The following is a 27,841-nucleotide window of genomic DNA, read 5'->3' as shown; positions in this document are numbered from 1 at the left end:
GGCAGGACTGTCTACCACCCGCGGAGGGTGAGGAACCCTGGTGGGCCAGCCTCTATTCCACCCATGTCCCATGGCCTGCCAGGGATATCTGTTGGCGACTCCTCCATGGAGCCGTGAGCACGGGCCTGTACCTGGCGTGGTTCACCCCCATCCCCAACGCCTGCCCCTATTGTGGCGTGAGGAAGAACCTGGCACACGCTTATCTCGAATGCACCAGGTTGTAGCCCCTATTCTGGCTCCTCCAGAATCTCCTGCTGAGGTTCTGGCTGCACTTTTCCCCACGCCTGTTTATATTTGCACACCCTGTCCGTGACCCCACCAAGTCGTGAGACCTCCTTGTCAACCACCTCCTGGCCCTGGCCAAAGTGGCCATCTTCAACACCAGGAGAAGGATGTTAGTCAAGGGGGTGCTCTGCGACTGTGGGGCCTATTTCCGGTCCTCCCTGGTCTAACGCATCCAGGCAGAGTTCCTCTGCGTGGAGTCTGCTGGCTCCCTAGACAGCTTTGAGGAGCAGTGGGTGCTGTCCAGGTTTCTCTGCTCAGTGTCCCACTCTGGATTCCTAGTTTTGAACCTGTGACCTTCATTCTGTTATTCATTAGTTGTCCCACATTTTCAGTTGGTTCCCAGGTCCAGTGGTCCCTCCTGCAAGGCTGGGGGAGGGGCTTTTAGACATGGGTGGGCTTGTGCCCGCCCACCTCCCAGGATCTCCAATAAGACCCCGGACCGTGCGAAGCTGGCTGGCCTCATGGGGTTGAGGTTCAGGCTGCTGCCCTGCCCTGCAGGATCCAGGGTCCGGGATTGGGTGATGCCAGCTGGCCGGCACCGCAGAGTCCGGGGTCGGTGTCAGGGTTGCTGCCCGGCCCCACAGGGTCTAGGGCTGCTGTCCAGCCTCTCAGGGTTAGGGTTGTAAACTTTCTACTCATACAAAACTGAACACCCTTGCCCCACCCCTTCTCCAAGGCCCTGCCACCTATTTCCTCCATCCCACCTCCCTCTGTCACCATCACTCACTTGCTCATCTTCACTGGGCTAGCTCAGAGATTCAGGGTACAGAGGACGGAATGAGGGTTTTAGGATGCAGGAGGGTGCTCCAGACTAGGACCTAGAGGTTCAGAGGGCAGCAGGAATTGGGGCATGAGAGGGGGGAGGGCTCAGGGGTGCAGGCCCCAGGCGGTGCTTACCTCAAGCAGCTCCCAAAAGCAGTGGCATGTTCCCCCTCCAGCTCCTACGTGGAGGTTCAGCCAGGGTGCTCTGCACACTGTCACATCCTCAGGCGCCACCGCCATAGCTCCCATTGGCTATGGTTCCCAGCCAATGGGACCTGTGGGGCAGCACTTGGGGTGGGGGCAGCATGCAGAGCCCCCTGGCTGCCACTACAACAGATAGGAGACATGCCAGCTGCTTCCGGGGAGCTGCACGGTGCTAGCAGGGAGCATGCCAGCCCCACTGCATGGTCTGCCAACCGGACAGTCAATGGCCTGGTCAGGGGTGCTGACCAGAGCCACCACGATCCCTTTTCGACCTGGTGTTCCGTTTGAAAACGGGACACCTGGTCACCCTACTCAGGGTCTGTGGTCAGGATCTGCTGCCCAGCCCAGCGGGGTCCAGGGCTCCCAGCTGGCCCCGCAGGGTCCAGGATCTGCACCATGGGATAGGGGTCAGGGCTGCCGGTGGGCCCCACAAGGTCCGGGGCTGCAGGCTGGCTCCCTGGGATCTGGGGTTCTGGGATGCCAGCCAGGCCCATGGGGTCCAGGACTGCCACCCAGCTGCCCTGCCACCTGGCCCCACATAGCGGGGTCCAGGGGCCGTGCAGCCTGCCCCCCACCCAGGGCTTCCCTTCATGGAAGGTTCTGTGGACATGAGGTGCTGGGTATATGGGTCCATGGGGGCTTTGTGGGTGTGCTGTGGTTCCCAACCTGCTGCCCAGGTAACATATTGATAAATAGTTGAGACCCACTGATGTATGGAGCTGTGCACTTAAGATGCTTTACATCACCATGTGCACTAGCACGAATAATAATAATTCAAACCTTAGCAGAATAGGAACTAAAATAAGTCACTAGCCAACCCCCGCCTGCTGACCCCCTTGAAGTGAGAGTGTGGACAACATGTCAAAGCTGTGTATCCATGTTGTCCATGTAAACATGGCTCACAATCTGTTTGCACATCTGCATGGCCCAGTGAGCTGTCTCATTTGGATCCAAGTCCTCAGAGGTAAAGGATGCTGCACACGCACTTCGAGCTGCTCCTATTCCTCCTCCCCTCATAGATGAATGGATAGGGAGAGGCCAGGAATAGGTAGAATTTTGGTTCTCCGCCCCTCACCCCATGCCATTTGCCATACTTTTTATTTTAAGCCACTGATTGGGAAAAATATTAGTACTTTTTACCTGCTAAATAAGAGTCTTTTGAAGTGAAGAACTGAATAAAGTGCAATGGCCTAGAGAAAAACTTCATGCATAAACAAACATTGAACAGCATTTTGTGTTTTATATCTACTTTGTGTCTACTTATATTTGCAATGAGCACTCTCTAAAGGATTTGTTATAATACCCGATTTTAAGGACGGGAAGGAATGAAATTCTGTATCGCAACTGGCATTGAAGTGCAAGAAAAGTGAAAAATGTATTTTTACTTCAGTCTTTTCCAGTGGGCTAGCAGTCGAAAGTACAAAACAGGTTCCTGAACAAGGCTATTAAGAATTCAGACAACTGAAAGATGTCAATTTTACCACTGGGTGACTTTATTTAAATAGAAGCGGGAAAAAATATTTTGATTACAACTTTCTACTAGCGACTGAACAAGAAATTCAAAATGAATTGATTAAAAAATCTGAGGTTTCATTAGAACACCGTTTGCAGTTATTAACAATTAAAGGAAGACAGAATTTCCATTAATTTCCTTTGCTAGATTGACCCAAGTTTTGTATCTGTATTTTATCATTAAAGCTCATTTGAGCATGGGTGCTGATAAATTTGAAGTATTAGCATATTACCATATAGCTGCAGTAATAGTTTACCAGATGACATTCAGATTTTCCTTACGATATGCTCCCTTTCCTGGGCTTTCATCCCACGGTGGTAGTTGCCATATAAAAACCTAAGACAGCTTGATTCCATCGTTATACATTATTTGCTTGTTGCAAAGGGTGAACGCATCTCCCCTAAAATTGCCTCAGAAATTGCCATCTAAACACAGCTTCTAAAGTTTTTAACTTTATCTGATTATTTGGCTAGCATCACACACAAGTGTACATCATTTTAGGAAAGTCATTCATTTTAGTTCCACAGTTACTTATGTTCCATTCAAATCTGGTGCCCCCCTCCCTTTTATTATTGAAAATTATTTGCATAATAAAGAATCCTGAAACTAAGGGTATAGACAGAGCTGTAGACACTAAATTGAATCCCACAGCATTTTGAGGTTCTTGAATGAATTGATTTTGGCAGTTGATGAGGAACTCTGCAAGAATCTAGCAACACCTGAAAGTTTAATATGAGTAGGAAATATTCCTCTCTCTCTTTTCATAGTGACAGCTAAAAGCATTGCAGAAATGATTCTTGTCACTTCATGGAATGATTCCATGTTCTTACACTTCTGTACTGTGATTCCACAGAGTGCCACTCACAACAGTAATGGCAAGCTGTGTGCATTTAAGCTGTCACAACTGTACACAATGGTATCAACGGCACCTTTCTTTTAGAACTTAGAGGTAAAATAAGACATTGGGTGGATACATCGTGCAGGGTGGGGGTGTGTGTGAATACAGTAGTGGTTCATTATGGAAATTTGGGATCAAAGTGCAGCTTATGCAATAAGTGGATAAGAATTAGTCGTATCTCATCTTGGTCCCTGGTAGACATTAGTCATCATCACACAATTTGCCATGATGGGTGGGGATAAGGAGTATACCAGACATTAGCCAGCACTATTATTTCCTCACATTCATGAGCATCAAAGTAATTCAATTTAAACAAAAGCCTTCTGTAGGCCTGGGAGAACCAGGTACACTGATCCACCCAAGTTCAATTTGTTAAAACAGTGACAGTTCTATTCTTTTCCAAGTGCTGGGTCTATTCCCGATGCTTGAGCATTCCCTTCTCCCATACACATTTCACTTGCTCACCGTCCATCTGGACTCCAAGGCAATAGGGTGCTATGAAGGGGAACAGTCTGACTCATCCAGAAAACTGAAGAGTGTGCGCTCTCTTGTGCTGCTGCTCTTACTTTTTGGAAAAAAGCTTTTGAAAGACATTCTTATCTTTCTTGGGTTTCTCCTTCCTGCCCTCAATCGCTAGATCTTCTTTCATCTGGGTCAGTGGATTTGCTAAACGCTTGGTCTGCACACTCTGATCCTCAGCCTTGGCTCCTGAAAAAGAATTAGTGTTTTTTTCATTTTCTTGAGATAGGAAACACCGGAATATGGGCTCACCCTCAGATGTGCGTGTCAAGGAGGCTCTCTCTAGGCCTCCCTACAGCAGGCTAACCCAAGCCATTTCACAGCAGTAGCATCCAGACCTTAATTCTCAATTGCCATAGTCCTCCTTCCCTGCTATGGATTGGTAGAAGCTACGGTGATGTAACTTTGAATTCCAGAGGGCCCTGGGAGGGGGAGGTAATGCTAGCATGGTACACATACCACTACCCAAAAGTCTAGCGTCCTCTTCATGGATGCTTCACAGTGAAAGATGCCATAGGTAAAACTCTTGCTTGGACAATGGCTTGTGCCATTAGCCCAAGAAGCAGCATATTTAACTTTTATTCACAGTCCTGGAAAGGATAAAGTTTTCCCACTGCCCTCTGGTAAAAAGAGCTGGCGTCTCATGATATGGTTGCAGGCTTTTTATGGTATAGCTTTAGTATCAGGTAGCCGCTTTTCTGGGTGCACTGTGGAGCACGTGGAAGAAAAGCTAATAATTTGTGTGTGTCTGACACACTTCTCAGCTGTAGAAATGTAAGAACCGCGAGAAAGACCAACAAACAGTGCAGTGAGACCTTGAAAGGACTCCGTACAGACACTGTTGCTGGAGGTGCCTTTTCCAGCTCCCATCATCCCGCAAGGACTCCCAGCATGTTTCCTAGTCAATCTAGGGTCTCACCAGGATGATGTGAATGTCGAATAACCCCAGCTTCGTAAACTCTCCCAGGGGAGATTTCTGGCACCTGGATTTCCTTTCTGAGCTCCCTGCTCTCAGTGTTTACAATGATAGTTTGAGACACTACTAAAACAAAAGACTCTCGAGGCAGAAGTTTGCTATATGTAAGCTTTCTGTGTAATCTGCGTCAGAGAGCAGAGATGGTAAGGAGCTAGGAAACAAAAAGCTAGTTTTGATATGTTGTAAACATTGGGAACACTGCAACTCTTGCTGATAATGACAATTGCATGAGTCTAGCTGCAGGGACTACATGGCAAATTTTAACTAGGTTACCTCTTTAACAATCAGGGTCTAGATACTCCAGTGTGAGAACAGGTTTAAACCCCCAAAATAAACAGTAAAATCAATTGATTGCATGCAATGGTGGTGTATTATAAATATAACAAGCACAGCCCTTTCTAAACTCAATCATTATGAGATATGTATACAGGCTATGACTGTGAATTTATGTGTTTGTATATATAGAATACTACACTGCAACTTTAGCTCCACTTCAAAGCAGGGCAGTGAGCAGTCAGGAAGGTAGGAACACCTCCCAAAGTGTCTACATGAAACCAGCTTCAAGTAACTATCCATTTTCCAGCCCAGGAAGGGACACCAGAGGCCCATTAAAGTGAATGGAAAGACATAGAGACAACTTGAGACTGAAAAGAAAACCCCAGTCTTTGGAAAACAAGAAAGACGGTGATTTTTCCCACTTTGAGTATCTAAAGTGTCTGAAGGGAAAAAAACAGGAACCCCTTTTAAAATGGAAAGGGTTGAACTGAAGACCACCCAGAACTTGGGGGACAGTCTTGAGGTGGGAGGCTGTCTGTGAATGCTGGATCCCTCCTATAGCTTGGGAAATCGTTTTAAGGCAGTAAGTAACTCTTATTAGAAAAGAGATTTTATTTAATATGCATGTGCAAAGCGTGAGGTTGCTTCTTCATGTTTATTTTCTGTGTAACTTGCCTATATGTTCTTTCCCTTACCATTTCATCCTTGAATCTGTGCTTTTTCTATTAAATAAACTTTTTGTTTATTTTTACCTCAGGCAGGTCTCCAGTGTGCAAACCATCTGGAATGTGTGGGCGAAAGTGAGCGGATTCCAGGGGGCTGGTTTCTCTGCTTTGGGAGTGACAAACTAGAGGGGAAAAGATTGCGTGTCTGGTAGTTGAGAACTCAGGGAGGACTTATTTGGGGAGACTCAGGACTGGAAGTGTCATTGGTGTCACCCTGCAAAGAGTAATTAGGCTGGTGAGAGCCAGGGTGAGACCTTATGCTTGTGGGTGTCTAGTGGTGTCAGGGAAATGAACCATACCTGCACAGCACAGAGGCCCCCTAGGTTACAGGACAGGCAGTGGCAGAACCCCTTACTGGTCTGATGTTACATCATCTTCTTCCCGACTGACTTTTGCTATACTGATTGAAACTACTCTTTTATTTAACAAGCAGGACTGTTTATACTGCAGATACCCCTTGTCTCAAGCCCTGTTGATCAGTCCCTACAAGACTATTTGCAGCAGGATGTTACTCATTCACAATTGCATCCTGTTATGCACTCGTTTAGTGCCAGCAACAGTCCTCATTTCCTTCCCCACCTTGTTAATTACCTTGCGCTGTCTGGCTCAGAGTTCCCATCATACTTCTGTAGTGAGTGTGTGTGTGTTGGAGGTGTTAGATGGTGTGCTCAGTGAGAGAGTCACTGGGTCTTATTCCATGGAGAGCATAGAAGAGGCATCAGGAATGAGCTATTTAATGACCATATGCTAGGGAGGACAACATCCAGAGATCAGTGTGTCATGCTGTTCACTTTCAGTCATGAATCTGTAGCTAGGCATTTCCAATGAACACTCCTCTATGCGAATATGCATGACTGCTCCATGGGTGTTCAGATGGGTTGCCCACAGTTCACACCTGACCACCCAATCCCATTCATTTGGCAGAGCGGACTAGGTGTTCAGATAAACACTGAAAAACACGTGGCATTTGTGTGTCCAAACCGATACTGAAGAAGAAGAAAAAAAGAATAAATGGACAGAATAAACCCTTCTTACATCTTCCTGATGGATTCCCCTGTTCTCTTCGTCATTCACCAAACAGGTCAACCCTACTTACTGGCATGATAAAATACAATCTTACATTTAGATAACACCTTTCCTCCAGAAGGATCCCACAGCACCTCACTAACATTTCAGCTGTTATCTTTGAAGTGGAAAATAGCAGCTGCTTTTAAACAGTTCACAGTAACACTACACAACCTTAATTTGATCCCTGATGTGTACGCATTATGATACACTATTTAATTACACAATCACATACTTATCTTTTTGCCACTGGACCCTTGCCTCATTTGGTGCCCAGGATGGATGGTGCTCAGATAATGAACACCTATTCGATATTTTGTTTTCTCTTTGTTCAGTGTGTGCCCCCAGGTATTTTATACTACACCCTATTCAAACTCTGCTCTGGACACAGAATCATCATTTTTCTCATCGGCTTTTCTGTAAGGCTCATCACTACAGTATCTGAGTGCCTCGTAAACATTAACATTACCAGACACAAACATGATAGAATTTATTTTCACAACAGCCCTCAGAGGTGAGGGATTATCATTCCCATTTTTACAGATGGGAAACTGAGGCACAGAGCCACTATAGTCAAACATGAGCACTGTCCACCGAATGAAGCAGGATTCCTGTGGAAAAAATAGTATGCCATCATGTAATTAAAGGCTGTCATGATGCATACGCACCAGACAGCTGAATTAAGGTTGCACATGAGACCTTAATTGTGGCATTTCCTAATTTTTGAGTATTTGACACTGAAAGCCTCACCTTCGTTTCACATAGATTTGTGTGTGTTTAATCTAGCTATAGATTCATAGATATTTCGGTCAGAAGGGACCATTACAATCATCTAGTCTGACATCCTGCACAACGCAGGCTACAGAATTTCACCCACCCACTCCTGCAAAAAACCTCTCACCTATGTCTGAGCTATTGCAGTCCTCAAATCGTGGTTTAAAGACCTCAAGGAGCAGAGAATCCTCCAGCAAGTGACCCATGCCCCATGCTACAGAGGAAGGCGAAAAACCTCAGATATTTCATGAGAGAGTGAGAGAGAGCCTGAGAGCAAGCACCCTGTATTTCATAATCCTAATAAAGAGAAAACTACTGTAGGAGTGAAACCAGAAGACATGCAGATCTACGGCATGTGAAGTATAATGATCAACTAAAATAAGCTCCTGGGGAAAATGATTTAGTCAAAATGGATCAGTAAATTTTCAGAGAAAGTGAAAAAGCACAGGATTAAGACATAGCAGGGAAGGGTGTGGTATATATTGGGTGATACAGCAATTTCCTCTTTCTACATTTTGAAACATGTTTTCTCAATCTCAGAACTGTGCTTCTCACACAGATTAAGGCAGAGTTTCTTATTACCCATACCTGCAGGGTTCTGGGCACAGGCGGAGGTTGGTGTCTTCATAATCTCATGTGTGTCTTCCTCTGATTCCCTGGGAATGTTTTCAGATTCTTTCTCTTGTCTCACTTTGAAGGAAGGAGCTCTCCTGTCAATAAATAGCACCACAGAAACTCAGTGACATTTCAGACATGAATTAAAGCAGTAAGTAAAAGTAAGTATTTGGAAACAATTCAGTCATGAAACCATTTCAAAAGCAAAATAGCCACCGGACAGAAAAGATGTGTTGTATATACATATGTGCATTAATATAGCCAGTCTGCAATATAGAATAGGAGTAACTTTGCAAAATGCACCTACCCACTCACCTCTGGTGAATTACTTTATTTGAAGGACAAATAAAATATCAGTAATTATTTTATCATCATTCATCACAACGGTATAATGGGGGTAAACAGATTTTGTGACTGAGCTGGAAATATTCTTGATAATTTCGCAAGTCTGATACTAGGTTTGTGCTACGTCTTTTGGTCAAATAGTCACTTTCCCATTTATCTGAATGGGAACAACATGAGTAAATCTGTTTGTACTGCAATCGTTACTATCATGATGGTAAGGGCACTCTCTGCAATTCTCTGGTAAACTTAGTGAAATCTCTAGCAATTATCATGTTGCAGTTCTAATCACATTAACAGGCATGAGGTAGTGAGTTCTCCTGCAAAACACAAGAATCGGCTGGGACAATCAAACTGGTCTTTTTGGTTTCCATGATACTGTGTGTGCTATAACATTTCAGGAGCCTATGGGTTTTCACAGGTCCATGGCTCACACAGCTCATGAAGTTTAGGCGCATGGATCCTTCCAGTACAATAGACTAGACAATAGGGGCTGTTTTCATGTCACAACTTGTAGGATTTCTGCACACTCCATGTGCAGCAGAAATGGATTTACACCATGGGCCAGATTTTCTACCACAGAGACACAAACAGTATGTTCAAATGCTGCATTTGGATTCTCAGATTCACACTTGAATATGTAAAGAGGCCATTGTGTGCCTAGTTTAAGTTCATCACCCAAGGGGAGGATTTGGATGACCTTGTTAAGGACCCCTATTGGAAAATTGCCTTTAGCATGTTGTAACTTTCAAAATGGACTGAATCAGAGAAGTTACTGCATAATATAGTCCTGGGGGCTGTGTGCTATATAGTCCTGGGGGCTGTGAAATACTGAAAACTGAACTGGTCTTTTAAATACCAAGCCTGTCTATCTGGCATCATCCTATATTTGAGCACTGCCTAGCTACTGGCAAAAATGAAATCAGACCAGCTCAGCAGTATACAGTCCCCACCTGGGTAGTAAGCCTCTGCTGTTTTGTCTTTCAGCAGGCCCTCCATCTGGGAAGCTCCAAGGTCTGGTCTGAGGCCTCTCTGTATTTGGAGTGATTGGTTGGGCCATCACTTTAGAACCTTGACTGTTACCATGGCCTGCAGGGTCAAAGAAAATACAGGAAACATATTTGAATCAGAAGGAGAGGCAGAGTCAGTCATTCCTATATCCACTGTATATTTCTTTGAGCTGCAGGTATCACTGCATTTCTGCCCTTTTTCATTATGCCACAGAAGCCATCACCGTTTACTGAGGTTTTCAGAATAGGGATTGGACCCACAAAGGAGCAAGCAAGAGCCAAGGCCTGTCTACATGAAAGCTGGAAAAAATGTAAGTAGCCATTGTGCATTTCTCCCCAGCCAGTATCTTGACTCAAGCCGCACTACAACCAAGAGGTGGCTTTCAATGTCACTCTGGGGACTCTACTGTGAGGTCCCCAAGAGTATGTCTACACTGCAGTTAAAAACCCATGGCTGGCACATGCCAGCTGATTCAGGCTCGCAGAGCCTGGGCTAAGGGGCTATTTAACTTCAATGAAGATAGTCAGTCTCAGGCTGCAGCCCAGGCCTTGGACCCTGAGATGTGGGAGGGTCCCAGAGCTCAGGAATGTCTACTCCACAATTAAACAGCCCCTTAGCCCGAGCCCCATGAGCCCAAGTCAGTTGGCACAGGACAGCCACGGGTTTCCAATTGCAGTGTAGACGTACCCTTCACATCAGCTATCAAGTGCCTCAGTGTGTACTGTTCTCTATGGGTGACACAGACGAGCAGGGATCCTAGAAATCCATTTGCCATGGAAAAATGCAGAAAAACATGGAATTTGCGCTTTTACCATTTGTGAAAAAATAAAAACATATATTAACTATTAACTAAATTTTACTGAAAGTACAAGTGTCACTTATTCAATGCATGCAATCTCAACTCTTGTGGTTGATTTTTGAATGCACTTTAAATATGTATAGCTAAACATACTCCAATAAACTGCTTTCCGCATACAGAGGTTACTCAATGGCATAGAGGGGTTCATGTTTTAATGCATTTCAGATTTCATGTCAGCCTCCAGTCATGAGTAATTAAAGTTATGAAAAGATGCCAAAAATTGTAAAAATCCCCACTGAAGACCATGTCCCTGGGTTTGGCAAGGACAAATTTCATGTTGATGGTAATATGCTGTTCTGCACTGTATGCAGCAAGGCTGTAGATTTCGTTCATAAGCAGACAATTGTAGAACGCATGGAAAGCATTAAACTTAAACTGAATGACAAGAAATGAAAACAAGAGGCTGAAACAGCAGGGCCATCGACAACAGTAAAGAAACAATGCACTGTGATGGGATCATTCTGTTAATTTTATTTTATTATAATGACTGATGGCCCTGGTAGGCTTGGAACTTGCTTAAAAATTGAAAATATATCAATAAAACCTTGTGTTCAACTGATACTAATATATGTTGTGGCTAGGGAAGTTCAGCATTTCATTTTAATTGTGGAAAACCACCAATTCTTATGTTTTTTTTAAATCACAGAATTTGTTTTTAAAATTCCAGAAAACTAGGCTCCCCACAAATGAGACACTCAAACACATTTAAAGGAAGAGCGCCACACAAGGGACAGCTTGTGATTTCAACATCCTTTAGTTCCTCCCCCCTCCTGTCATCATCACTATACTAAACAATTACCCCTTACAAATAAATGATGATCTACTTATATCACTCCTAAGCGCTTGTATCCATTCATTCATCAGCTTCTGAGAAGGTGCTGCAAAGTAGTATTCTGCCCCATCACTCAATCTGTAAACAGCAGGGATAGGAGGAAGGGCATTCAAATTAGTCTAAACATTTACATTATTGTCCTGTTGAGAAAGGCAGGAACTGCAGTATCTGCAAATTCCTACACAGACAGCACTCTTCAGCTTTGCCATACCACAGTGTTTTCTGGGATAGGCTTGGATGAGTATGGCTGCGTGTAGTTGCAACATTGCAGAGCAGCCAGATATGTTTTGCTAGCAGGTCTAGGCATATGATTTACCGTAAACTAAAGGTGTTCTCTTTCCTGGCATAGTCAGTCAGCCTCTCACACTTGGCACCAGCAACACTGATTGATGGGCTTGTGGTTACGTTCTGAAGGAGGAAGAGATTACAATGAATGTCCTAATTGCCCTGCCTTTAGGATTCAGTCTCATCCACGCACTGTGAACACACACTGATACCATCATTCATACTATTCCTAACACTGTCACTAGGTCCCCTGGTTGGAAGAACTGTACAAGATCCATCCTTCATACAGTTTGAAGAACTGGTACTTCACTGTGTCTTGAAGGCACTACTCAAATGAGAGAATGTTCAGTAAATCTCAAAACCCCTTTTCTCAACCTTATAGCTGGAAGCTGCACTGATCAGACTAAGTTTCCACCAACTGATACATAAAAGAATTTAACCCCCATCTAATCAAAAGCAAATATGTCTCATTTCCTATGTTTTCTTGTGAAAGAAGTTGAGAGATTAGAATGGAAAAACACGGAACAAATCTTAAACCATCTTTGGAGATTACGTGAAGATTCAAGAAACAAATTACCTTGGACGCTTCTCTTTCATCATTGTAGAAGTCAAGTTTTTGTTTGTTGAGTTTTACATAATAGGAGTTCCAAGACCTTGAGCGTGGCTACATGAAGAAAGAGGATAATAAAATGTAATCATAATGGTATCTGTAGTTACATCAGTAACATACATTTCGATATGCAGCTTCTAGCCATGCAACCTGGGGCTGGGACCTCCTCAGCACTCAGGAGCCAGGAATGGTCAGCCCTGGGCTATTTCCAAGGAAACCCAATCCACTGTAGGAAGTGGTTTGAGGGATTCCATTAGTGGCGCCACATAAGTCAGTGCTGAACTGACACAGCCTGCTGGAAGCAGGCACTAAACAGCTGGTTCCTTCCATCTTTTAGTGAAGATATACACCCAGCGTTCTATTTCTGCTTCTTGAAGACGCCATTTCACTTTATCCAATTGGAGAGTTGGCTCTAGTGCGCTATCCATGTTCCAATTTTGGTCATTATAATCTGCCTAAAGTTTCAATGTATTTAATGGATATCGAATTCTTCCCCACTTACTGTGCACTGTTTTAAAAGCAGCTGCTACTTTCCACCCCAGAAGGTAGTTGTATGTCAGCAACAGGTGACACGTTTGTGAAGTGCTATGGGATCCTGCTGGATGGAAGGTGCTCTCTAAATGTAAGATGCTATTATTTTATTGTGCCAAGAGTTGTCTGGTGAATGAGAGAGGAAGGGGGAATTGTTAAGGAAGATGTGAGGAGAATTTATGTTATGAATTTATTCTATTTCTTCTTTTTGCGTGGGTGGGTGAGATGAGAATTCACTAACATAGTTAATTTAACTTGGGGTTTCACCTGTGTATCCGTAACAGGATGACAGTAGATTCTATTTTGCATAGGAAATAAAGACCAGTGCGGATTTGCTTAGGTCAGCTTAAAAGTTTCAGATAAATAATTATTCCCAGGGAATAACAGTCTAAGAGTCCTGCCTATGTCCAAGGCACACAGACTTTGTTAGCAAAAATCTATGCACTGGTAGATAGTGACTGAGAAAACCAGCACAGAAATTTCCCACCTGTGGTAAATGTATCACTGTTACTTCACTGATGCCAGCCCTGACCTGGAAATGGGATTCTATTTTAGAGTAAGAGGGGAATTCAATCTTTAATTTCATTCAGCCCTGGACATGCTGAAACTAACCCACCAATTTACTACCATCAACTGGAAGAAACACCCTCTTCTAATATGAGAAGAAATTAATATCCAAGCTCATTTAATTAGAGGCTCTCTCTGCCATTAGGGCTTCACTCTTTTTGAAGGGGATTTTAGTCTACATGTTCATTTAGTCCCCAGTTCCAGTAAGTGCCCCATCAATGGGAACTAAGCCAGAGCTGGAAGATCTCTCAGATAAGTGAATTCAGACATCTTGTTCATTCCAGGCCTCATCCAACACCTACTGAAGTCAAGGGAATCCTTTCACTGGCTTCTGTGGGAACTGTATCAGGACCTCAGTTCTGAGAGCTTCACCAGTGAAGGTTTCCCCGCCCCCACCCCTGGAGTCAGGTTCTGTAGCTATTTGGTCATAATACAAGGAATGGTGGCTGAACATGAAGTGAGTGCATTTGATTCTACCTGCGTCTGTCCTGGAAGGAGCTGGTCCCTCTTTTCTAGTAACCCCTCCATGTTCTGGTGACCTACAGAAACCTGAAACACACAAGGACATTACAGTTTCACTTTAGAGAAGTCTTTTCAAAACTTCAGATATATCCCAAACGGGCCATTGTTTTCCCTTTAGCCTTTGCCTTTTCTATGCTCCTGGAAGCCTTCTGTAGATCACATTCACAAATCTAATTTAGTGCCTGAATGAAGATATTTCAGACCTACACTGGACAATCTACTCATATGATTAGTTTCATCACAGTGTACTAAAGGTCTCTTTCTCACTCTACACATAAGCTTACTTGGAGTGATATTGCATTTTGTGGTGTAATATAATGTGACTATATGAAGCAATCTTAACACGTATGTTTTTATACAATGCTTAGAAGTGAATCTGAATCCTTCACAAAATATTTTACTTTGGTTGCTGTCATCTAGATCCTGCCTGAAGGTCTGTCCAGGGATCTGACTCTGGCACTGTATGGTAGAATAGACTGCTAGAGAAAAAGAACTGTTTTATAGGTTTGGATGCTAATTTGCACTACTATAATTAAAAATTATTATTTAAAAATGAAATGACAATAGTATTGTATAATACATATATTTCTATAACAATCTATTATGCAGTTCTGGCATGTCTGGGGAGCTATGTCATTAATACTACCATTTCACCTATTCATCAATAAAATACCATTAAGAGTTTCTTAATAATCTTCATATGGTCCCTCTTAATGTATACCTATATCCATTAGTACTGGTCTGACCAGTTATTGTAGATCATCAGTGTAATTTTATAATAAACTTTAGTTAATGTACTTCTCTAAATAATCTGTGTTGTCAATATATCCTCTCATACATGAGTCCCTCCATTCTATTTATCATCCCTGCTACCTTATTTTGTATGCTCTGCCTTCTATTGTTAAATTTCTGCATTCCAGTAAGGTAACAAAACCAGGACACTGTATTCCAAATGTAATTTCAGTGTTTCCATGAATATTATGCTGCTGCTTACTGATTTACATGCTATAACTCTCTTAAAACAAATCAAGCCAACTTCTATTAGCTTTCTTTACTGCTGTTGCAAAAAATAATTTTTTTTTATTTTTATATGGCAATTTGTGTTATAACATCATCATTTAGCATTCAGAAAAGGGTGCTGAATTGCACAGAGATTGATAATAGAGAAAAAACAACCAGTATATTATATGTGGTACAGGTAGAAACACCTACAGTTCAGGGTCCCCAACATTTTTCAAAATATTAACCTGTTTTAATGTGCTCATAACTTTGCCAAACTTTAATCAATTCAGGCTGAAATTTTTGATTCTGCGTGGCTGCCTGAGGCTGAAGCTTTTGGAAAAATGTCAGTAAAACTGGTTCAGCTATTCTCAAAATGAGGTATATGAAAAATATATCGTTTTGTTCATTTCAAAAAAAGACGGAGTTAGAGAAGAAGTTGAAGGAGGTGGCACAGGTGGAAAGATTGGGACAAGGAGCCAAAGATTAGGACGAGGAGGGGGCAGGTAGAGAAACTAGGACTGTATCATAAAGACTGTATCATAATTAGGCTTGAAAGGACTAGAGTTTTATCAATAAATGTCGATTTCACCATCCACACACAAACAAACAAAAAATTTCCATGGATAGTAATCAAAATTTACAGATAGGTGAAGTAAGAAAAATGATGTTTAAAAGAACTTACTAGAGTTTGTTTTAAGATATTTGTGTTTATGTATATGTTTAAGATATTCACTTTGTATATTTTGACATGTGATGTGGACAATTTGTATTTTAATGGTTATAAAGCTTTAACTTTTTGAATCTCAATGTCTACTGTCATTAAATAATTATTCTCTTGCTCCCCCCATTGTCTAATCCCCCATAATTTCTTTCCACTGAAAATTTATATAAATAAAAATCTAAAACAAATGCTTAAAAATAAGCATCAATATTATCCATCTAAATTATTTAAAAAAAACCCTCAGATTCTGCCAAGCCTAATAATAATGCATATGCACAAAGGAGCCAGATTAAGGTTGCACAGACAACCTTTATTTGATCTAGAGTTAAGTGAAAACTTTCCAATGAATCAGGTTTCCACTGGAAAATGCTGATTAGACAAAATGGAAACGTTGCAGGAGTACATTAATTTTGTCAAAATTTTCTGTGGAAAGTTATTGAAATGATTCATTTTAACTTTATCATTTTGGGATGAAATGAGATTGAGAAATCTCAGAATTTCCCACAGGACAGAAATTCTATTTTTCAGTCAGCTTTAATTCTGGCATTTCTTAACGTCTGAATGCTTAGTTTGAGACCTTAGTAAAGTTCTTTAATGTATTTTTTAATGTATTAGGACATAGAACCTTTACTGTTCAAACTTGTTCTAACTGGCTGCATAATTAAAGCAATATTCTTTTTGTGTATCAGTCTCCTTCAATCTTACACAAAAAACCCACCTGTGTGTAGTCAAATCAGGTAGCTACATGTAAAATATAAATTACCAAAGGCATAAGTTTATCTAGTTTGGCACTCACTATTTGCACAAGCAAATGAGAGGTTCAGTGGATGCAGCTGGGCAAATGTTTGGTTCTATAGATTAATATTTGCATTTTTCAATTAAGTCGGTCTATTTTGAATGCTATTTGTTATTCATTAAAGTGAAGAGTGATAAATGGCAAGATATATTTTCTAGGACATAAATTCAACTAAAATATTACTGGACAAGATTTAACCTGAAAGTCTCATCATGGAGATTAGATGTCATGCCAAGTATGTGTAAAGAAAGTATCAGTCAGAATAGATGCTTCTTGGCTTCAGGGGAAAGACGTTTTTGTGAGCAACCTACTCCTCTTAGCGAAAGAGACAGAATATCACTCATTGCCATATTAGGTAGCAATAATGTCTATTGAAGTGAGGCATTTAAAAGGTTCCATAGACTGCAGGCATACAACTGCTTTACATCACTATCTTTCTGGATAATTTAGAAAGTATATAGCAAAGGCACATTAAGTGTTTCTTGCTGCTTGGATCACTCGGGATATATATGTGTATGGTCATTCTTTGCAGTTTTCTCACACTCCTTAAGCTGTAGGCCTACATCATACTATACAGTGGGGAATATGTGCCACACGAATACCATCTAGATATAGATCTGGGTATTGCTTCAATGGGGTGGCTGTAGAGGTTCTGTGAATGCAGATGAACTTACCAAAAGGTCATTTTCTGACTTCTCAAGAGAGGAACTGGACTGTGGTAAATGTGGAGAAAGATCTAATGAACTTTGGCTAGACCTAGGTGGAGTCTTCACAACTTTTATTTCCAGGTTAGAGACGGGTTTTTTGCTAAGGTTTTTCTCATGGGGTGATAAGAGGTCCTTGGAATATGGTTCTAACAAACTGGTGGCAGTTTGTCTGTTTACTGGACTGGGAGGAGAGATGTGGCTTCCCAAGGATGTTACTTGCAGGCCCATCAGTTTTGGCGTAGGTTGAGTGTTAATCTCACTGAGCCTCGTCACAGCTTTCGTTTCTCCATTGGTGCTGGGCAACATCTCTGGATTTTCCCCAGACCCGAATTGCTGGAATGCCTCTGTGGACTTTTGGACTGGAGAGACAATAGTTTCAAGGGGATCCCTCAAGGCGAGGCTGGGTGAGGAGGATAGAGATGGCAATGGTCTAGTTCTCTTTATCTCTATCAGTCTTGAGGATGGCATCCTTCTGTCTGAGGGCTTCCTTCTCAGAGACGGGACCCTAATGATTTTCCCTCTCTCCTTTTGCCCATTCTCCTCAGCATAAATCTGCTTCAGTATCTTCATTTCCCTCTGCAAGACACAAGGGTTACATGTATGATCTATAAGTGCATATGTAAATTGAAGTTAGGATTACCTTCAGGTGCATTTCTATTGGCCTTTATAAAAATGTATCTGACAGCATAGGGCCCACCTTCTACTATAGATTCCCAGCCCTGGGAACTCTAAGCAGCTGGACGTCTGTAGTCCAAACTGTATTGTCCTCTTCTTCCCAAGGCCTCTTCCTATGCTCACAGCCTTCCTTTTTGCCCTCCTGCTCTCGGCAGAGCACTAGGTCCCAGGTCTGCTCTCCCTGGAGTCTTTCTCAGTCAATCTAGTCTTCTCTGAATTACAGTCTGCTCTTATTTTCCCAGCAGGTCTCCTCTTCGTCACCTGGTCCTTTACCATTAATCTCCATGTCAGGAGGTGAGCTGAGTTTAGCACAGGAGCAGCTGAGCCTCAACCTCCTAAAAAGTCCATCTCACCCCATGACAAACCCCTGCCTCATTTACTAATCCATCAGTCGTCTTCCCCCTCACCTTTGTCTTCCTATTCAGTTGTACAAACTTCTCCTCTTGGGCTGCAAGCATCTTCTCAAAGTCCCGGTGTTTCTTCAGTAGTTCCTCTACATCAGACACTGAATCCTGAGTGGAAAAAAAATCAACAATAGATACAGGAATACAGTGAGACAAAAATAACTGTTCCTGAAAAGACTATGACTGAGATTTTCAAAGCAAACGAGTACATTTAGCCACATAACTCCCTTTAAAATTAATGATAGTTTGTGTCTAAATCCCCTAGCTGGCTTTCAAAATCTCAACCTACTCTTCTAAAATGAGTGGTCCCTGGGCTGAATGTGGTACATGAAAATAAAAAGGCTAACTTGACAAGACTTCTTTCTCCCCAGCTGCTGGCTTTGTCAGCCATCAGCACCCTTACTGGAACCCACCAGTACAGCCCTCACTGGAATGCAGTATCTTTCACAGTGAAATGATCCTCTGTAACAGTCACTAATTGTTTAAAAATGTTGCAATTCATGTGAAGCTTCTCTTCCTCCTTCTGCTCTGTGCTGTGGAATAAAGACCCTGCAATATCACCACCAGCATGGCCTGCATAAGGTACCATGATTTCCATGTGGTATCCTGGCTGCTACAGTATAATCAATGGCACCCAGGATAAACTCCTGGATTACAGTTTATGGCAGACACATCGTTTACTCCTGTCTTGCCCCCTGCCCACGACCACAGCAGGGATCTCACAACTGAGCTTCTGTTGCCCCTGCATTGGGCCTCCATGCCCAAGTGCATGGCAGTGTCATTCCACCCTCTCAGCCACAGAGAAAAAAGCTGTTGAAGCTGGTGCAAGAACAGAGATTTCTAGGGCAAGCTGGAAAAGCCATGTACACAAACCCTCCCACCTCCCAAGAGAGGAAAAATCACCCCTTCTCTTCAAATCAGGCTCACTCCCTCATATGAAGGAGTAAGAACCTTCTTCTGGATCCCTGACTAGGCTAAGGAAGGGGTAGGAATTCTCCCCCATCTTTTGCCAAACAGGTCACTACTCCATTAGTTACTTTTCCTGCCCCAGGCTAAACCCTTTAAAAGGACATAGCACCTACCTTTTGAAAATCCCCAAACTGAATTACTCAGCCATCAATGTTTGGACTGTGATTAACGTAAAACAGAATCTCTCAGGGGTGGGGTTGCCTGAGATGGTGCACAATTCAAGTAGTCTGCCTATACAGAGAGGCATTTTAATAGTGTTATACTGTTTTTACTCACCCCATAGCTAGGATCTGAGAGAAATCTCTCCTTGGCAGCCAACCATGCCTCTGCTTGCTCCATCTCTCGCCGTAGTAATTGGATTTCCCAGTTTTCCTCATACAGCTCCTTCCTCACATCCCAGCTCTCCTTCACCTTCTTCATCAGCTCTGACAGCTCTGACAGTTTTTCCTCAATCTAGGAAAACAACATTTACAATATATAGAGATAAAAGATCCACTTAGACTTTCATTTGACAGCCATCTACCTTGTAATCTGACCATGTGACCCATACATGACCTCCAGAGAACTTTGTGGTCCCAACCTAGGATGAACAGATAGCAAGTGTAAAAAAACCGGGACAGGGGGTGGGGAGTAATAGGTGCCTATGTAAGAAAAAGCCCCCAAAATCGGGACTGTTCCTATAAAATTGGGACATCTGGTCACCCCATCCCAACCTAATTTAGAAAGGAAGTTTGAGCCTGCTTTTTGCCTGACTGAATTAATTTAGCCTCATACTATATTCTGTATCTGTATGCGTATTCCATGTATGGCAGGAACAGTACTTTGCTGTATATTCTTCCAGGCCACACTTAACTCAGATGTTGCAGAGTGTAACTTATAATACTGAACTAATGAGTACCCACACAACAAGACAAATTCATCTGGCCATGGCATGACAACACTGATTTATCTTTTATACCAGTGGAAAACTGTCTAGTCCTCTCTGCAGCAAAGTTTGCAACAGAAATGAGATCTTTCACAAATTCCAGAGACTCTTAACTTCATGATCTCCAGGTCCAATTACAATCTCCAGCCAAGCTTGGGGTCATTGTAATGATCATATTCTGAAATTACATAGATAACAGGATCTTAGAGTTTTTCAAAGTTACGTCTCGCCCTTTTCTCCTTTGTAAAACTTCTGAAGAATCCCATGTTCTCTGACGTGTGCAAAGACATCACCCCACTCTGTATTTGTTCTGTATTGTATTGCATTCTATTTATCCTATTTCTTGTTCATTTAGACAATAAGATTTAAGGGATGGTATTCGTGTGGCACATATTCCCCACTGTATAGTGTGATGTTAGCCTACAGCACAGCATAAACAATCACCAGCAATATTTCAATCTAGGTATTGTAATTTTACAGGTTAGCTTCAGAGTCAATTTTGAAGGAGATAGGAACAACTCTAAATGGTGTTCCACTTATTCAGGTCTCTATGCAAAATTTGTCTTCATATTTAATATTAAAGAATCTGTTTTTCCTAACTACCTTCTCTGTTTTGAAGGACAGATATATGTGAAAACCCCTGAGAGGCACGAACTCTTGGGGGGAGGGGGGGGCTCTGAAGTCTAAGTTCACTCCTGAACACTTACTGAATGTTCTTTATATATGGTAGTATTTCTGGCAGGGATGCTTCACTTAGACTTCTATAATATTGTAATTAAGGTGTTTGCCCACTAAGTTTGTTTCCTTACCTGACTCTGATTTTTTAAAATGTTTAACTCATCATCAGCATACCTCCATGGACATGAAGTGTCCGTTCTTCACCAGGTTGTTCCCTGCCTGCTGCATATCTTCATATTTTAGCCACTGCTTCTCTATTTCACGCTTATACTCTTCATTGTGCTTGATTAACAGCTCAGCGCCAAGAACATCGCTTGCTAGTTCCTCAGATATCACCAGTGCATGCATCTCATTAGCCCAAACCCTACGGAAAGGAATCAAAAGTAGTCAGTGAACACCGAAAGCTGCTGAGGGTAAAAATGGAATGACTCACAAACACTCAGACACACCTACAAACTTATACATCCACACTGAGATAGGCACAGATTTACAAGCCCTTATTTACATACAAGGGACACACATATGCACACACACTGGTAGATATCCACGTCCATATGCACATTTACACACTCAAGGGACACACTCCAGTGCATAAACATACATTCAGACATACCCTGGCCCCATCAATAATTATATTATAGTTACGGGACAAACATGATACACACTCAGATAGTTAGAGAAGGGAATCATGAGATTACATGCCCTGAAGAATATCTCCTGTATATATTCACAATGCTTTTATGCACTGGGCATTTATATGCATACTTAAAGTTTCATATTCTGTCATGCACAAGAATACTTAACACATACACAGGGCATGCATGCATGAAATCATATTCACTCACAAATTTAGGAAGAGCATGCACCTACAAGGCCACAGCCTCCACAGGTATAAAACACGGTAGCTCCATTGACTTCAGTGGAGCTGATTAACAGCAGCTGAGAGCTACCTCACAGCAGGGTATCCCCACCTACACACACTTACGCACAATATTCTGAAACCAAGAACACATTTGTGTTCTTAGGAAAATACTCATAACCCTTAATAGAGCTGGTCAAACATTTTCTGACGAAACATTTTTCATGGAAAATGCCATTTCACTGAAATAGACACATTCTACAGGAACTTGGAGATGTGGAAAAAAATTGGTTTAGAAAAAAACATCACAATGGAGTGCTTTGATTTTGGAATTTAATTTACAATACAAAAAATTAAAAACAGTTGAAATTAAAATGGAACGTTTTGATTTAATCAGAAAGAAATGTTGCCATTGACCGAAAACAGAATTGTTTTCCGTTTGTGGGAAATTTCAAAATTCAGTGTTTTGCTCAAATTTGGAACAAAACCCAGTTTCAAAATCATGGAATTCTCAGCAAAAGAGAAATTCCGGTACCCACACTGCTCTTTTATTTACGCAGAAGGGAAACAACAGCAGGCACATGCAAGCAATATTATTTATATTATCTCTCTCCCTGCTCCCACTCAAAATACCTCAATTTTTGTACATGCTTGAAATAGCAGTGCTAAGATTGCCTGTGAAATGCTTGTGCTGACTCTTAGACATGGGAGCAATGGGGTCTGTACAGCTGCACAGGGCATTGGAGTTTCAGATTCATAGATACTAAGGTCAGAAGGGACCATTATGATCATCTAGTCCGACCTCCTGCACAACGCAGGCCACAGAAGCTCACCCACCCACTCCTGCAAAAAACCCCTCACCTATGTCTGAGCTTTTGAAGTCCTCAAATCGTGGTTTAAAGACTTCAAGGAGCAGAGAATCCTCCAGCAAGTGACCCGGGCCCCATGCTACCGAGGAAGGCAAAAACCTCCAGGGCCTGAGGAAAGCACTCTGCCCTCATGTAGAATCAACAATATTTGGAAACCAAACCCCAAAATACTGAACTACCCAAAGTGCTTGATTTTCCAAGACACTAGAGGTATTATCTAAGTTGTCCAAAATCTGGCGGGTCTGTAACACTGTGCTGAAATAGAGTGGTATGGTCCCATGTGCTAGACACATCCAATATGTGATAGGCTCCAGAAACAACCCTATTAGTTTGAACCAAAATATCTGTTCTTTTCTACAGTGGGATCAACTCTGGCCACTGCAGCTGAAAAGATGCTTTGCATTATCATTTAAGGGGAGCCATAAGCAAGTTGCAGACAGACAGGGGCAGGCATGGCCTATGTCAAATGTCTAATTTAGAAGACTGCACTGGGGAAAACAAAAATAAGGCCCCATTGCCAGACAAAGGGCCCTACACATACATCAGCTCCCTGCAGTCGTTGAAGTAGACCTGGACCTGTTCTGCCTGGTGCAGCCTCTCCTTCCTCTCCAGAGACTTCCTGTCAAGTTTCTCCCAGCATTCATCCACTTCTGTGAGTCTCTCCATTATGTTCTCCCTGGCCTGAGGGTAGAGCCGGCTGAGATGCCGAGCCTCCCCTTGGATCCGCTCCAGCTCTTTCATGATGGCTGCAAGGTCTCTCTGGAACACAGAAGTGATTGATCACAAGACCTAATTGAGAGCATTAGGTTCTGCTTCAGCACTGACACTGCAGAGAAATAATCCTGAAAGCAGATCTCAGACTGTTCTTGACCTTTAGGCTCCTTCCACCCAGTTGATCCCACAGAGTGAGAAATTACCTCATTACTTTGCCTGCTGCCAGTTACCTTCTAGGATTCACCTACATTTACCATTGAACAAACTTGTTCAGAGCCGTCATGAAGGACACTGCAGTAAGGTAGAAGATACCTTGGGAGCCTCACTTGCTGGGCCAGCAAAAACTCTGTTTCTAATATAAATGATGTATTTGGGGGGAGGTCAGGGAGGAATCAGCTGACTCGACTGGGGGAAGAGGTACTACCCTGTAATGCAGACCAGTGATACTGGGGCTGGCTTTGAAGGAAGAGGGAAGGAATAGGGTGAGGATTAGGAGAGAGAAAAAGTCAGGAAAGTAAGTGTGCAACAATTCCCAGCAGAACATCTGCTTTCCAAAATTTAATCTTTTATTTTTATTTTGAGATCAGACTGTTCTCAAAACCTAGAGGAAGTCTGGCATGTTCAGAACACACCCCGATATTCCTTCCCCATCTCCGCAGCACCCCAGCTGGAGTCTTAGGGATCATCTCAATTCTCCTGCTCTCTCAGTCCTTTTTTCTGCCTCTCCCTCATCTGGCCTAAACATCATAAATACCTACTGCCAGCCCACAGGGATTGTCTGCTCCCAATCCCAGAACCTGTGACACCATTTAAGTTGAAAAATAAGAAATTTAGGTACAGCAAAATCTAGGCTCACCATGCTCCCTTAGGCTGAGTGTTACCTTCACAGGACTAGCAGTTCCTGCTGGCCTAAGGAGCAAGAAGTCACATCCCAGAATTCAACATGGTTCTTTTGAATGGCAGCAAAATATCAGGCTCTGATGGCCTCTTTTCTAGCAATGGGCTGGCAGTACCAGGAGCCACTGATATTGCAGTGCTAGAGACTCCACATCCACTTCAAACTAAGGCTTTGAACTTATTTGGGCTTGGGTTGGAATTTAGTTTTGAAACCTATTAAGTGAAGTGAAAAATACAGTAAGTAATACTGTGGAGCTCCTTGCCAGAGGATGTTATGAAGGCCAAGACTATAACAGGGTTCAAAAAAGAAATAGATAAGTTCATGGAGGATAGGTCCATCAATGGCTATTAGCCAGAATGGGCAGGGATGGTGTCCCTAGCCTCCATTTGCCAGAAGCTGGGAATGGCCGACAGGGGATGGATCACTTGATGATAACCTGTTCATTCCCTCTGGGGCACCTGGCATTGCCCAGTGTCGGAAGACAGGATAAGGGGCTAGATGGACCTTTGGTCTGACCCAGTATGGCCGTTCTTATGTTCTTACTAATATTGTTTCATGATGTTAAAAGCAGGATGAAAGCCCTCTTGCATGAGGCACCATGGCCACTGCAGTAATGGATCAGACATGTTTTCCATAGCTCTGTAAACAGAGCAGCCTAAGATGCCATTGAGTCAGGTGCGGGTCTCCCGGGTTTTATTAATTTATGTTTTTCTCCCGGTGTTTCAAGGCTGTACCACTTACCTCCACTCCTTCATGCTGGCTGAGGAGGGTCTGCACACCGGGCAGGTCATATCCATAATCATCTATGTCCACCACTGCCTCTTTCTCCTGCATCCAGCCCTTGAGCTCATCCACATCATGGTCATACTGGTGAACTGGCTGGGCTGCTCTTAGATTCTGAACAAAGAAATGGTTCATTAATGGCATCATCCACTATGCACGGTCACACTCTGCTCTGATGCTAAGGAGCCTAAAGTGACACACTGATGCAAAGTATGGTAACACTGGAGCTGCTGAGCTGTTCAGAGGCACATGGTTAAAAATACTATAATAAATATTTACCTTTATTCCAAGATCAAAAACCTGTTTTTAAAAAACAGCTAAAGCTGCTAAGATATAATAATGTACTTAAGTGCCACATCATTTAACCCCATGTGCTTAACAACAAGGAAATGAATAGTTAAGGACATCATATATTTTACTTTGTACACATAACAAACACAAACATTGGGTCAAATCCTGGGCCCTGTTCTGTGTGTTACCATATTTATCTGAAGCTGCAGGAAGCTTAGGGAGACAGAATATATTGGAACTGGCCAGGAGATTGGACCTGAAACTTATCTTCTTATGCAAAGTGTCAAAGGATTTGAAGGACCACAGGTGATTAGTTTTCAGTTTTAAGCTTCACTTGAAAGATGTTCTATATGGAATAACCGGTAAATACTAACCCATTTTTGTCAAGGATAATGCACAGGTCAACAAAGGCTATAAGGCAATATTTGAACTAAAAAAAGAGAGCTGTCTGCAACACCCTTTCCGCTATTGCAACAAATGCATCCGTGAGCAGCAGTGGCACTGGCCTGATGAGGCAGAAAGGGAAGTAGGAACATTCAGGAGCTTTAGTGCTCAAAGAGCATTTTAGTTAGTTGTGCTCATCATACCTCTGTCCTTGTCTGGATGGCTTGGCCTAGTCTCTCCCAGGTGTCATTGACCTGCTGGGTCCTCCTCTGGATATCTCCTATCTGGCTGTGGCACCCTTTCTCCAGGTGGGATGCTAATTCATTTATCGAGAAAACCTTAGCATGTCCCAGAGGTTTCACCTCCTTTATAAAATCTTCAAACTTTTTCTCCAGCATCTGCAGAAAAAGGATGTGGAGGCAGGTTCAAATATGAAGAACTTCCACAACCCTGTGCCGCCAACCATGAAGGAGGCAAAGGGAACTGATCACTTCTCTGCCATGTCCTACAAAACTTCCCTGCAGTGTAAATCACTTAGCAAACTCAGATTTCCTCCACTCATCCCCTGAACAAAGCACCTCTTATTGTGAGAAATCAACATCTTATGTCACACAGAGGAGATCACCTACCTCCTTGATGGCCTGATATGTCAACCAAGAACGACAAACCAAGAGCAGCAATGAAAATGCAAACAATTCAGCCTCTCCCCACAAGCAATAGTTGCTGAAAGTATACATTCAATGAAGCAAGTATAAATTACACCTCTCTGCACCAGCGTGCCTTCAAAGGAAATTAACCTTGAGGTAAGCAATTAGTGGTACGGACGCTCTGTCTCAGGCTTTTCTGCTGAGGGCGCAACAGGTTTACAACCAGAACCCCAGTTTCCAGCCCCTTTCTAGCCAGTGCTGGGCTCCATTTTGGCCTTCTACAGCCCTCTGCCACAGAGAAAAAGAGGATGTGACAGCTTTCTGCTGCCCCAACTTTCTCCTCTGGTCAACGCTGCTGCAGAGAGCCCTGCAAATGGGTTAACCAGGCAAAAATTAGACCCAATGTGTGTAACAGAGAATCTGATTTTGCTTCATTTTTGTCTGTATATTGTGCTTCAATGCCACCAGCTATACATACAATAAAGCTAATACCTTCCCTGTTCTACCAGACAGGAAGCTTTTTACCTCAACATCTTCCAAGTCCTGCCCATAGTCATCTGATTCCGCCACAACCAGTCTGCTGGAAAGCCAGGCATCCACTAACTGGACCTCTCTCTCAAACTGGTACAATTGGTATTGTTCCTGTAGGTGTCTCCTCTGGGTCTCAGCTCTCTGTAGGAGAGACTTGTAGCTTGCTAGGACAGCCTGGAGCTTCAGAAGCATGGCTGGACTGCAAAGAATAACGATCACCAGCCACGTCATTGGATAGAGTACTTAGCTAGTAAAAACTATTTCTGTTACTATGTTGGTACAGTGTCTCTTTTGCCCTCTAGTGCTGTCAAAGCTGAACCTGCAGTAGCTCAAATACAAGAAAAAGGAAGAATCTAGTGATAGGGTAAATTATGTTAGGAGTGTGAGAACCAATTGGCTCAGGAAATTAAAATATCTATTTCAGAGAATGCTCCTTCTCCCCCTCTTCCCCACTCCCCCCCAACAGAAAAACGTATTGGAAAGAGAAAGGTAATGAATTATGAGGAATACTGATTTGCTTAATTCCCAGGCATGATGATCTCAGACCCTTTAAACAAATGAGGTCTGGATGAGAACTGCTGGGAGTAGGCAGAAGCCAGAGAAACTAGGCTAAGATCTATAACCTTTTGATGCTTGTTATGTGGTTCTGTTGCATTTTCTGAACAGCAGGAAATCATGAAAATGAAAGGTATGTTTTTGTTGGCGTGAGAAAGAAGGCGTTTAAAATGTCGCCCAACAACAGTGTTTCTGACAGAGTCACTGAATGGTTAATGGGGGTTGCTCTTCTTTTCAGTTTGCAGGTTTCTGTTCAGTTCTA

At 42.7% G+C, this 27,841-nt stretch overlaps 1 protein-coding gene across 1 annotated transcript in view; it reads right to left on the bottom strand.

Annotated features, from left to right (window-relative positions):
* Nucleotides 1-2,842: 2,842 nt before the first annotated feature.
* SPTBN5 (spectrin beta, non-erythrocytic 5) overlaps nt 2,843-27,841 on the bottom strand; it is a 149,910-nt gene continuing 124,911 nt past the window's right edge. Inside the window, exons 57-71 of the mRNA XM_073350339.1 lie at nt 27,019-27,223; nt 26,050-26,244; nt 25,130-25,285; nt 23,318-23,535; nt 21,223-21,412; nt 19,722-19,898; nt 18,480-18,584; nt 17,365-17,973; nt 14,127-14,198; nt 12,519-12,605; nt 11,973-12,064; nt 11,631-11,734; nt 9,908-10,043; nt 8,586-8,707; nt 2,843-4,370 (exon numbers count right to left, since the gene is read on the bottom strand). Coding sequence (XP_073206440.1) covers nt 4,225-4,370; nt 8,586-8,707; nt 9,908-10,043; nt 11,631-11,734; nt 11,973-12,064; nt 12,519-12,605; nt 14,127-14,198; nt 17,365-17,973; nt 18,480-18,584; nt 19,722-19,898; nt 21,223-21,412; nt 23,318-23,535; nt 25,130-25,285; nt 26,050-26,244; nt 27,019-27,223 — 2,614 coding nt within the window. The 3' untranslated portion in view covers nt 2,843-4,224. The remainder of the gene's footprint in view (nt 4,371-8,585; nt 8,708-9,907; nt 10,044-11,630; nt 11,735-11,972; nt 12,065-12,518; nt 12,606-14,126; nt 14,199-17,364; nt 17,974-18,479; nt 18,585-19,721; nt 19,899-21,222; nt 21,413-23,317; nt 23,536-25,129; nt 25,286-26,049; nt 26,245-27,018; nt 27,224-27,841) is intronic.

This window comes from Lepidochelys kempii, chromosome 6 (genome assembly GCF_965140265.1).
Source record: "Lepidochelys kempii isolate rLepKem1 chromosome 6, rLepKem1.hap2, whole genome shotgun sequence".
NCBI lineage: Eukaryota > Metazoa > Chordata > Testudines > Cheloniidae > Lepidochelys > Lepidochelys kempii.
This window is presented reverse-complemented; position numbering and strand designations above follow the sequence as displayed.